The sequence below is a fragment of the Brienomyrus brachyistius genome, chromosome 9 (assembly GCF_023856365.1).
Source record: "Brienomyrus brachyistius isolate T26 chromosome 9, BBRACH_0.4, whole genome shotgun sequence".
Taxonomy (NCBI): domain Eukaryota; kingdom Metazoa; phylum Chordata; class Actinopteri; order Osteoglossiformes; family Mormyridae; genus Brienomyrus; species Brienomyrus brachyistius.
This window is the reverse complement of record NC_064541.1, coordinates 28,856,956-28,869,006: the sequence shown is the minus strand read 5'-3', so window position 1 is coordinate 28,869,006 and position 12,051 is coordinate 28,856,956. Positions and strand designations below refer to the sequence as shown.

At 50.9% G+C, this 12,051-nt stretch overlaps 1 protein-coding gene across 1 annotated transcript; it reads right to left on the bottom strand.

Annotated features, from left to right (window-relative positions):
- Window positions 1–2,032: 2,032 nt before the first annotated feature.
- Window positions 2,033–10,756, bottom strand: LOC125748895 (uncharacterized). The gene is made up of 4 exons (XM_049025567.1): window positions 10,573–10,756; window positions 9,759–10,137; window positions 3,282–3,405; window positions 2,033–2,191 (listed from the first exon to the last, which is right to left on the bottom strand). The coding sequence occupies exons 1-4, from the start codon at window positions 10,682–10,684 to the stop codon at window positions 2,033–2,035; spliced, it is 774 nt and encodes a 257-aa protein (XP_048881524.1). The 5' UTR covers window positions 10,685–10,756.
- Window positions 10,757–12,051: the final 1,295 nt, after the last annotated feature.

Genomic DNA, 12,051 nt, shown 5'->3' with positions numbered 1-12,051 from the left:
ATGAAGAACTGAAATTCCACTTGCTCTCGTGCCGCAGCACATGAGGCTGCTGTGTGAATGTGGTGGCCGGGGTAAAGTTGACATGACGTCAGATGAGAGGAGAAATGAACGGCATGTCCACTAATGGTTGGGAGATGTCTGTAATTGGGTGAAGACAAGACAGAAATGGAGAAACAGATCTTGTGCTTCTGTGTTAAGGTTTCCGTTGAGCATCAGTATGTTGGCATGTCTGTTTACAGTCCTGATAAATGTATGCTTCAGTTCCTCCTAATAAAAGAAGTTTGGTATGTTGTGTGGCTATTATATTTCTTAGAGAATGTAAAGGGGAGGCCAGGCCTTACTATAACGATATTCTAATTATAGCTACTTTGGATTTAGCTTGAAAAGAGATTTGCTTTTCTTAATGGAGTGGGGGGTGGCCAGTTAGGCAAAGCCTGCCCCTCTGCAGTACTATCCACAACTGGACGGAACCGTGTGATCTTCCAGCCTCCCCTGCACTGCCGACCTGTCGCTGCAGCACTGGCTTAGAAATCAAGCTGCAGGCGTTTTCCCAGAAGCAGGCTGCAGCTGAGAAATGCCGCTGTGCAGATTTTTGTTAAAATGCACACTTTGACTCTGTTCTGGGGGGGGAATGACCAGTGAAGGAAGGAGCGCCTTGGGGAATTGGTGTATCCTGCATGTTGCGGGTTGGGGGTGGGTGGCTGTTGCAGCATTTAGACCCTGCCCCCCAGTCCTCCATGAAGTGCGGCCTTGCAGAGTCCTCTCTTTTGAGTCTGGATTGTGTGATGATCGTACCAGAAGGTACTAAAGCGTTCCCACATTTAGCATGGAGCCATTTGCATATATCCCTCTGCCAGAAAAAGTCCTCTAACAGATACGTATTTTTCGATTGCTGGGGATTCTGTCCGAGCTGTGTGTCGGTGAAGTCCAGAGGAGCTCTGAATAGGCCGCAGCCTCCCCGGCAGCCCCGCGTCAGTCTGTGTAATGTCTCTGGTTATGGGGGGTGCCCTGGTGCTGGAGAATCCCGCGCTCTGGGATGATTCCTTTTGCATGCCTGGAATGTGTATTGATGTGCTGTTTGCTGGTTCGCATTTTAATTGAGCACCCCCTCCCCAGCAGTGGGGGAGGGGCTTGGCTAGAAATTATGCTCTGCTATAAGAGGAAGTGCATTGATTTGAGGTGCTTGTGGTTTGCGCTGTGAAATGTGCAAGTTCCCCAATCGAGCCCCCCCCCCCCCCGCCCGTCCTCTTTCCAACTTCCCCAAAAGAATTGTCTCTGCTCAGGAGCAGAACAGCCTCTAGTTGGACATTGTGTTTGTACATCATTCCAGATATTTTTTCTTCTCATCCGTAAATGTCAGGGATTTGCACTCAGGGCAGGGGTCAAAATGGGATCTGCCATGTCCAGTTTTATTTGGCACTTTTACAGTGCACCCCTGGGTACATGCTTTTTGTGTGGTAAAAAATCTTGTAGTGATGTTCCCATTACTGTTGTTTAACTGTTGGAGGTTTTTAATTAGCATCTTGTTTTGTTGTGTCTGTCTGTCAGGTGTTTTCCAGCTCTTTTAAAAACGTACTGTTAGCTCCTTGCTAAAATCACTGGGAAGACTACAAAATACTTGGGTTCCCTTTAAGTACTATGGTCCTGCACACCAGTCAAGCTGTAGCATTTGGTGGTAATGGTTGGTGTAACTACTGTCCAACCGCTGTTGTGATGGTGTTTTTATGCACCGCCTATAGCCCTTGTTGCATGTCTCAGCTTGGCTGTCTTAGTAGAGGGTGTGTTGGCTTGACCTGATTTCCACACCCTGCATGAGGGCTGAACATGATGTGTTTTACAGGACTTAAGCTGCTCCTTAGAACCCAGAAAGCCCGTCTGACTGCAAGTTCTCGAGGTTCTGAGAGCTTGAGTAGCTGAAACTCTCAGGGACTTCTGGTTTGGTAAGAGTGATTTATCTTTCTGTTCCTCCTTCTCCTGGTGTCAGTTAGCTGGAAAGGACTGCAGAGCCTGTACAGGCCACAGTGAACCTGGCCTAGCCTTTGGGCTGGAGCTTGGTGATATTTAGGCTGGTGTCATACGGGCCAGGACTGGATGTGTGAATGGAGCTTCCTTCAGCATCTGGCACTCCAGTCATGGACTTGTTGCTGCTGGACCTTGGCTCAGCCTGCGGAACCTGATACGGTTCGTGGTTCTGGAGTGGGACAGAAAGAAGAAAAGTAAAGTTGATGGAGGGGAGAGCAGGAGAGGAGCAGAACGGAGTGTGGTGGTGGGGGGGGGGGGGGGGGGGGTCGGACTCCTTCAGAACTGGGCCAGCGGTCCCTGCGGTGAACGGAACTTTTCTAGGGCAGGAGCAGGGATGACGTGCGCACGGCCTGGATTGGGAACAGCCGGTGCGGCCGGTCCGTTTCGGAAGTGCTGGGCAGGGGAAGCGTTCACATCTTTGAGGAGGAGAGAGAGAGAGGGAGCTACTGTAAGTTGTGCTCCTCACTGCGTGTGCCGAGGCGCTTTTCGACGGGGTGTCCCAGCCGAGCAAGGCCCCAGCACCCCAGGCTCTGTAAGTATGAGCGTCTCCTTGTGCCTGCCGTAGTCTCCCCCCCCCTCCATCTCCGTGTTTTTGTTCCTTCGTTTGGGTCTGATTGACCCCGCAGTGGGATTCATCTTCTGTCAGCTGCCGATGGCTGATGGTGACCACAGCCGTCGTCTCCAGCCTCATTGTGGGCTTTTTGGCTGAAATTGATAGTTCAGCGCGGAAAAGGCTATTTAAAGGCGGCACAGCTGTGCTAGCTGCTGGGTCACCCAGCCCCCGTGGCCCCACCCCACATGCTAAGGGCACCATGTTGTCCCGTAGTCTGCTTTCTTTGGGGTGTGTGGCATGCTCACCACAGTTGAAGGTTTGCCTCTGTTGTCCTGCGGTGGGAAACAGATGCGCAGTGTCCTTGTTTGTTTGGGGGGGGGGGCATGGATGTGACCCGGAGAGAGTGAAGCCTTGACCCCACCCCCGGCTTTGCATGCACCTGCCGTCCAGGACTGTTCAGGATGTGCTTGGAAACAAGCTGTGAAACCTGTTGGCCCAGCCGTTCCGTTAATGGCTGCTTCCGCTTTGCATTTTCTGCTCCTAGATAAGTGCTCCGCTTGTGCGCATGCAGTTGGCTCGGACTTCGCAGGCCGTAGTAAGTGTCATGACCCTATTTGCATGTTTTGTAATTAGTGGAGCACTTAGCTGCATGTAGTGCTTGCGGCGCTTCTCGTTTCCCTCCTGGAAACTGATCTTGATCATTCACGTGTGGGTCCTCCGTGGAGGGGTAGGTGTTAAGGGTTATGGGAACTAGGTCACGGTCGCCCCTGCTGACGTGACGGGGGTAGGTGGGGTGGGTGGGTGTGAGATGGAGCATTGCAGGGTCGCGCCTGCAATGTGACGATGAGGCAGACGCCCGTGACGTCAGAGAAATGGCGTCATGACGAGAGACGAATGGGCGTGTTTAGGACATGCGTGTCCAGTCCTGCCCGCGGAGTGCATGCGGTCGCAAACACATTCAGCAACACGACAGAGCCTGCAGTCCTGCTTAACCAAGAGGAACCTTACTGTTACTTCTCCTTGCCTCCTGTTGGTAACTCGCCACATGTGAGCGCCTCCCAGTGGTCAGGCACAGGCGTTCCATGTGGCTTTGGCTCCGAGTGCATCCCCATGCATTTTATATACCCTGTGCCTCGTTATTGCTCATTAATTACTTGTCTCATTTCGTTTGGGGCAATTTAGGAACGGATTAGTCCAATCTATTAACTGAGGTTACAGTGGCCCTGGGGCGGTGATTTGATCTCTATAGATAAATGAGTCTAAAGACTGACATAGTTGGTAACGATGCTGTATGTGCTATTCTTAAAAAAAGAAAAGAAAGATAAAGGACAGTTATGTGCAGGCAATTAGGATAGCGAGTTAAAATTAGAGCATTAATGTAGCTGGAGGATGCTGTGAGCATCTGTCAGTCATCTGCAGCTGTGCTAACATAGATGTCATTACACATTTGGTATGAGCCCCATTTGTGTGTGTGTGTAGGAAAGAGAGAACCTGTGTGTGACAGCAGGTATGAGAACACGTATGTTGGAAATGGAGAACCTGCATGTGAGAGGATGCGAAGTGAGAGAACCTCTGTTCATGTGGGGGATAAATAGAACCTGTGTGGGTATGGGAAAGAGAGAACCTGTGTGTGAGAGTGAGACAACCTTTGTGTATGTGGGAAAGAGAGAACCGGTGTGCGAGAGGGGATGTGAGGGAACCGGTGTGCGAGAGGGGATGTGCATGTGGAAAAGAGCAGTGAGAGCAGGTGAGAGAATTTGCATCTGTATGGGAAAGGGAACCCATATGTGAGAGAACCCATGTATTCTGTGGGGCCTCAGTTCTCCAATATATTTTAATAGCTACCTGATGGTGTCCCTTACTCTAACCATGTAACATACTGCAGTGTGGACTCGAGGCATCTGATACCGCACTGTAAGCTGCGTTGATGTAGTCGCTTCCTTCGCACAGCATTCCAGAATTCCATCCTCACCTCGCCTTCCTCCAGTTCACACTCGGCCTTCCCGAGTGAAATGCTTCCGAGTGACAGTTAGTGTTAATCTGAGCACCGTGCCATTGTTATTGTTAGAACAGCTATTTTTAGTCCTTTTTATGTTATTTTTTTGACTCATCTGTTAATTTTAGAAGCTTAACTGGGATGTGTTCATTGCCCAAAGCCTTGTTTGCTTTTCTAGCAGCTGTGAATATGGTTTTCTTTTGTAGTTTCTGTTCTAACTGCTCGCTGCTTTAATCCTTCCGTTGTCTGCATTGATAGATTCTCCGGCACTGGTCTCTCCTTCGCCTTCTGGCCTGGGGGCTTTGTGTTTTTGTGCAGTGGCCTCCATGCATTTTGGCATATATCTTGGATTTCTGCCGATGACCCATTTTTGCCCCCTCAACAAACAAACACTCACACATGCAACCTCACGCTCACAAGTGAATTCTCACAGTTATATGCATATAATCATAACTACATAGAGGCTGATTTCTCCCTCACGTCTTGCAGTCTCATGCACACCACTTCATTCCTATGCGCACACAGACACACATGCATGGTACAACAGCAGGAACAACTGCCTTCATCTCAATGAATGCTGCCCCCCCCCCCCCCCACGCACCCTGGCCTTCTGCTTCCTTGGTCGCTGACATAAGTATGAGCTATGCTGTGTCTTGCTTGGCTGGGCTTGGGCAGCCTGCTCTCCTCTCTCGGCTTTGTTCACTTTTGGCCTCCCTCTGGCCGGTTTGGCTACAGTTGGAAACACATTGACCCTAGCAGTCTTTTGAGGTGACGTGATGGGATACACCTTGATCTCACTGCAATGGCCATTCTGGCTGAATGTGCCCTCAGGCCTCAGGGCATGTCCATCCTTGTGCTAATAGGCTGTGGGGGCAAGGCCTGAGGGCACGTTCATCCCCGTTCAAGTGTCTGTGAAGGTGAGGCCTGTGGACTCACTCATCCCTGTGCAAGTGAGCTGTTGGGGTGAGGTTTGAAGGCACTTCTCTTAAAACCCTATGTGAATGGGCCCTGAGGGCGAGGTTTGAGGGCAAGTTCATCTTCGTGAGAGGGCCGTGGGGCGAGGCCCGAGGGCACCTTGGCCAACATTCATCCCCGTGCAAGCAGGCCGTGGGGCGAGGCCTGAGGGCACCTCGCCCGACATTCATCCCCGTGCAAGTGGGCCATGGAGGCGAGGCCTGAGGGCTCCTCGCCCAACATTCATCCCTGTCTGAGCGGGCCATGGGGCGAGGCCTGAGGGCTCCTCGCCCGACATTCATCCCTGTCTGAGCGGGCCATGGGGCGAGGCCTGAGGGCTCCTCGCCCGATATTCATCCTTGTGCAAGCGGGCCATGGGGCGAGGCCTGAGGGCACCTCTCCCAACATTCATCCCCGTGTGAGCAGGCCGTGGTGGGGAGGCTTTAGGGTTAGGGTGCATTGCATGGATGGAGGTCATTTGTGATGCCATGTGAACATGCTGGTGCGGGTGTGTGAGCTGCTACCTTGGTGTCAGAGAGGAATTGGCACCTGATTAGTACGCGGGCCCTGCTGCAGAAGAGTGCCCCCGCTTTCTCTGGCCCTGCTGGGGTGGGTGTCTGTCCTATTTATTCACTTATCAACCATGGCATCGCCCCAAGCTCTGTAGTAACTCTCCCATTGCTTCTCTCCTTAGCCAGAGAGCTCTGAGCCCAGGCCCGCCCCCCCACCCCGGATGCCCGCCAGGCCCACCCCATTTCTTCTAATGAGTGGTGCAGTGCTATATTCACTGGTGTAGGACAAGGACTTTGGGGAAAGCTCTTTGGGCTACTTCAGCAAGGCCCCGCCCCCCTGGGTGGATTCTTTTTCGGGCTATTATAAGTTACTTATTGGGTGGTGGTGAAGGCTGCTGAGCTGCCTGGCCAGGCGTGTGTGCTAATGGCAGCTGTTTGGTGGCCCTGACGTTCGTGCTGCTGTGTAAGAATACTGGCTCCGGGATAATCGTCTCTGGGAGGGAGGGCAGCGTGCTGATCGATCCGGTCGGCGGTTAAAGCTTTCCCTGCCATTACTGTCACAGCTCGACACGGCTGAACAAAGCAGAAGTCCGTCAAACTATTCAAGTCCATCTGTCCTTTTAATGGGGAATTGATTCTTTTATTTTCCCTCACGGATAGTAAGAGACGTCCATAGGTTTGTGTTTAAGCTACTAAGATTGTTACCAGGACATCACCAAGTCTACTGATAGGAGGTGACCTTGATGCAGGGGACCTAAAAATATATATCAGGCCGTGAATTTAGGAGGAAATCATACAATGTACTGAAATATTTCAACATGTCAGCTGTTTCAGTAATGAATTACTGATTTTAAATAAGATGACCATAGCTCTTCGGTTGTCATGTGTATTCAAAGAGGGTTTTGTCACTGTTAAAGACCCAAATGAAGTATCATTTGTCAGGGATTCTGGGATGCTGCTGTTCGCTCTGTCCTCCATGTTACCGATCAGCAGCAGCAGTGTGGTTTCTGCCATCTTCACCCATGGAACCTGCTTATTGTTGCCCCCTGCCCTGCCCTCCGCTCCTGTGCCAGGCACTGTGCTGGATGACAGCGCCCTGAAATCGCACTGGCCTTGAATGCTGGAGTGCAGAGAGCCCCGTTCCTGCAGTAGAGCACTTGCTGAGGCCCATGACCTTCCGCAGTGAATGTAGGTTGCCCGCCATTTTGTGACTGTGTAGTGCAGCCTGTCAGCTCTGTTCTCAAGCTTTCCATCGGCTTTCATCATTTTGTGTATGTGCTCGGGGTATTATGGTTCAGAAGTCTTTGGCTCGAGTTAAGAGACGCTGCTTCGACCTGGTGTGGTTTGTATTCTATCTAAAAAAGAAACTCCATTTCAATTTCAAATACATTTCAGTCAGTCAACATAGTCAGTCAAATTGGGGCTGCAGATGCCAGTGGTTTTGTTGGAGCTTCGTGTCTGTCCGAGGTGAAATTAAGTGGCTTCCAGTGTGAGCAGCTCCAGTGCAGTGACTGGCTCTCCTCTTTGGGTACAGCGTCCACCGTCATACCCGGGTGATTTCCCCATGTACGGGCACTTGTATTGTAAACGTTGCTGCTAGCATACACAAGACACATATAGCGATGTCGACAGAAAGTTGCAGTTTTACCGACCACTCTTTTACCTTCGCTAGAATAATAGAATAGAATACTGGGAAACCATAATGCTCCCCACACATGTAACCTGTATATCAGGGGACGTCTGTATCTCCGCCACCGCTCGCCATGTTTGGTTTTATCAAACTGGAAACAACATGCAAAGTATGACACTTGCTATTGATTGGCTGCAGCTCACACGTGGGCACCACCCACACGGAAAAAAACATTTGCGTACATTTTGCAGCAAACTTAGCTGGTCTGAAAACCTTTAAAGTAGAGAGCAGAATAGCAATTTTAGTCAATCATAACCGTCATAACCTCGGGTCGACTGCCCCATGCCGAGTCATGGATGCGAAACGGTGCAGCTTTTTTTGGGGAACTATTGCATCCCTAGTATCTGCATGTCGTAAGAAACAAGTGTCCTAGTAGTACTACTACACATGCTCCCCTACTTACAAACGTTCAACTTACGCATTTTCAGACATATGAACGAAGAGGACTGTAAGTCCAAATTGTGTTCATTTGGGCTCCAGTTTCCTGTCCACAACATTTTTTTTTTTTCTGCGCACAAATTCCGCCTAGTACGACTTCTGGCCGCTACTCCCGCCGCGCAGCAGCGTACTGTGCGTACGCCCAGCATATTAGTTCTTAGTACTTGCGTATACCCTTAAAATGATGTTCAATAATGACTTACGAATATTTCAAGTTACATTCTGAACAGCCGTTCGCATCTCGTTAGTGAGTAGAGGAGCATCTATACTACTACTACTAATAATAATAATAAAAGAATATTATTGAATTTCATTCAAGGAATGCAGCTCAAAGTGCTTTACAGTAAAAAATATACATGAAAATAACATGGATAAAATTAACTAAAATTTCACCAAATTACACACAAAAGGAGAGTAAAATCCTAGGTCGTGTCCACCTACCAACTGAAATACAAATTATATCCGTAGAATTATTGAACATAAGTCATAAAATCAGGTACAATACAGTGTTTGTAGTGCACGTGTGTGTAGTGTGTTGTTGGGGGTATGTGGCCTTCAGCTGTTTTTTTTTGGTGTATATTTGCATTGGCATGAGCGGCTGCTGGGGGAATTCGGCGTTCGCTTGCCCTTCGTCTTGTTGCAGTAAACAAGGCTCCGTAGATTTCAGCAGCTTTTCAGCAGGCTGCTTTGGTGGCGAGGAGAAAGTTAGGCCTGCAGAGCAAGGCCTGCATGAGAGGTGTGAAGGGATGTGAGGTGCGGTGTTTCAGCCCCTTAGCCGGGAGCATCAAGCATCGGCAGGTCTTTGTTTTTAAAAAAAACAATCATTCCTATCAAACACGCCACATGGCATCCCCACAGCTATTGCTATTCAGTCATGTTACTCAGTGGGAGGGGCTGAAGGTGATGGTCATATAGTGCCTTTAGCTGGCTGTCTGGTTAACTAATTAGTCAAGGAGCTAAGTGCATATCATCGGAGTGCATGTGTAAATTCATATTCATATATAATGGGTCTGTTATACCCTTTGTGTATACAGAAGAAAACCATGAATACCAGGAATGAATATAAACAATATATATTGCATACACATATAAATAACAAAGTTAGTCATCACTGGCAGTAGCAGGTATATGTAATTAGAATCCAGCCAGCAGTGGAAAGAGTAGTAGCTTTTGAGGTGTGAAATGAGGTGTCCACAACATATAGTGGTGGTCCCTGATAGGGGGTGGGGGGGGGGGGAGGTGTGGAAGATGGCGATGGTGGGGGCGTTTGTGGTGGTGCTGTAAACAGGCATGTCATCAGAAAGCCGACTTCTGACTGCGTGACAGAAAGCCTTTAATGCGTTTCATTAGAATGCATGCATGCACGGTTGCTTTATTTAGATAAGTGGTGTGGTGCTGAAGAGGTAGTAAGGTTTAAAATATGGACTTGAGAATAACTCCATCCGCCGCCCTTTGGGCCAGCAGGGCCGCACTCCATCCGCCGCCCTTTTGGGCCAGCAGGGCCGCGCTCCATCCGCCGCCCTTTTGGGCCAGCAGGGCCGCACTCCATCCGCCGCCCTTTTGGGCCAGCAGGGCCGCACTCCATCCGCCCACCCTTTGGGCCAGCAGGGCCGCACTCCATCCGCCGCCCTTTTGGGCCAGCAGGGCCGCACTCCATCCGCCGCCCTTTTGGGCCAGCAGGGCCGCACTCCATCCGCCGCCCTTTTGGGCCAGCAGGGCCGCACTCCATCCGCCGCCCTTTGGGCCAGCAGGGGCCGCACTCCATCGGGCGCCCTTTGGGCCAGCAGGGCCGCACTCCATCCGCCGCCCTTTTGGGCCAGCAGGGCCGCGCTCCATCCGCCGCCCTTTTTGGGCCAGCAGGGCCGCACTCCATCCGCCGCCCTTTGGGCCAGCAGGGCCGCACTCCATCCGCCGCCCTTTGGGCCAGCAGGGCCGCACTCCATCCGCCGCCCTTTGGGCCAGCAGGGCCGCACTCCATCGCCGCCCTTTTGGGCCAGCAGGGCCGCACTCCATCGGGCGCCCTTTTGGGCCAGCAGGGCCGCACTGCATCCGCCGGCCCCTTTTGGGCCAGCAGGGCCGCACCTCCATCGGAGCGCCCTTTGGGCCAGCAGGGCCGCACTCCATCCGTCGCCCTTTTGGGCCAGCAGGGCCGCACTCCATCCGCCGCCCTTTGGGCCAGCAGGGCCGCACTCCATCCGCCGCCCTTTTGGGCCAGCAGGACCGCGCTCCATCCGCCGCCCTTTGGGCCAGCAGGGCCGCACACCATCCGGCCGCCCTTTTGGGCCAGCAGGGCCGCGCTCCATCCGCCGCCCTTTTGGGCCAGCAGGGCCGCGCTCCATCCCGCCGCCCTTTTGGGCCAGCAGGGCCGCACTCCATCCACTGCCCTTTTGGGCCAGCAGGGCCGCACCTCCATCCGCCGCCCTTTGGGCCAGCAGGGCCGCACACCATCCGCCGCCCTTTGGGCCAGCAGGGCCGCACTCCATCCGCCGCCCTTTTGGGCCAGCAGGGCCGCACTCCATCCACTGCCCTTTTGGGCCAGCAGGGCCTGCTGTTCTTTCTGTTAAACTGGGGCCCAAACTGAATGGGTACGATCAAATACAGGTTTTTTTCCCCATATTTTTTATACACATTCAAGGGGAATTAAAAAAGGAAGTGTGTGTAATTTGTGTGCAGAAAAATGCACATGCAAATTATGTATGGTTTGCAATAATTTGTGTTTAATTTGGCTCTTAAGTCCTGAGTGACTAACAGGTCAGTGCAAATATGTGCGTTTGGCAGCAGGCAGTGGTGATCTATCCAGAGAGCGGGCGGACTGCTGCCGATTGTGAGGTGTCGGCACGAGGTGTCTCCGCTGGCTGAGGAGAGCCGCGGTGCTCAGAAGCATCTTTCCAGCTGCTGCCCAGGCAGCTCGTTCACGGGCCATAGTCAGCGTACTAAAGTACTCATTAACCATTTTCAGCTTTTTAAAGGAATGAATGAATAAACTGTAACACCTTTTTTTAAGAAGCGTTTAGAAATTATTTATAAATTCACATTTTGAAAACCTTAAAATATGATTTTGAAGTTTAACTGGTACCCAAACTTTAATAATCTTTCACGACTGATGCCTGTTTAAACCATAGCAGCCCTTGACCTTCCTTGTGCGTCTCCAGACCTCCTGAGCAGTAGATGGCAGTATACTGAAAACAGCGTAGTCAAAATCTTGTCTAAAAGTAAAGCTCATTCCTGTTTTAGTTTTGCAGTTTTAAAAGGTCATCTTTGTACATTCAGAAGGGGGTTCATACAATGTTCAGTATGGCCAGTGTCATGTTTAATATTAAAGCCACTGTTTAAGTTATGCCCTGTTGAACTGGCAGTGTTGAAGTCCGGAGTTGGCTGATGTGTTCTATGCCAGTATACATTTCAGTATAACTAATAACTGACCTGGTAGTCATCACTTTCGCTTCTGTATACTTCTTTATGCCAGAATATTATCTTGTTTTATATGTTTTATGAGTGTGGGCTTACCTTGGCATGAGAGTTTTCTTCAGGATAGCTGCCCTGCCTGTATACATGGCACAGTAATCGTATTGGGGGTATGGGTGCTAAATGGCTTACAGATGAGCAGTTACCCAGTGCCTGGTTGAACATGCTCACTTTGCGGTCTGGAACATGCGCCACATGCTTGTGCGTCCTCAGTGGGCTTGTACCGTAAACTCCGGCCTGGGGATTGATGTGTCGTTATTCTTACAGGGATGTGGCACACGCTGCCGATTTCACTGCGCTTTCTGTGATCATGCTGTCAGATTAAGCACCACCTCTGATATTCCTGGTCGAGTGTCTGGTTTTACTAACACCTGACTCTCTCTCTTCTAGGAGCTACTGATTGTTGCGTCTCAGACACTGT

Coding starts and splice junctions, on each gene's coding strand:
- LOC125748895 (XM_049025567.1), bottom strand. CDS start 10,684: ATGGAGTGCGGCCCTGCTGGCCCAAAAGGGCGGCGGATGGAGTGCGGC. Junction 10,138..10,572: donor CCAAAGGGCGGCGGATGGAG/GTGCGGCCCTGC, acceptor GCGGCGATGGAG/TGCGGCCCTGCTGGCCCAAA. Junction 3,406..9,758: donor CGGCCCTGCTGGCCCAAAGG/GTGGGCGGATGG, acceptor GTCACATTGCAG/GCGCGACCCTGCAATGCTCC.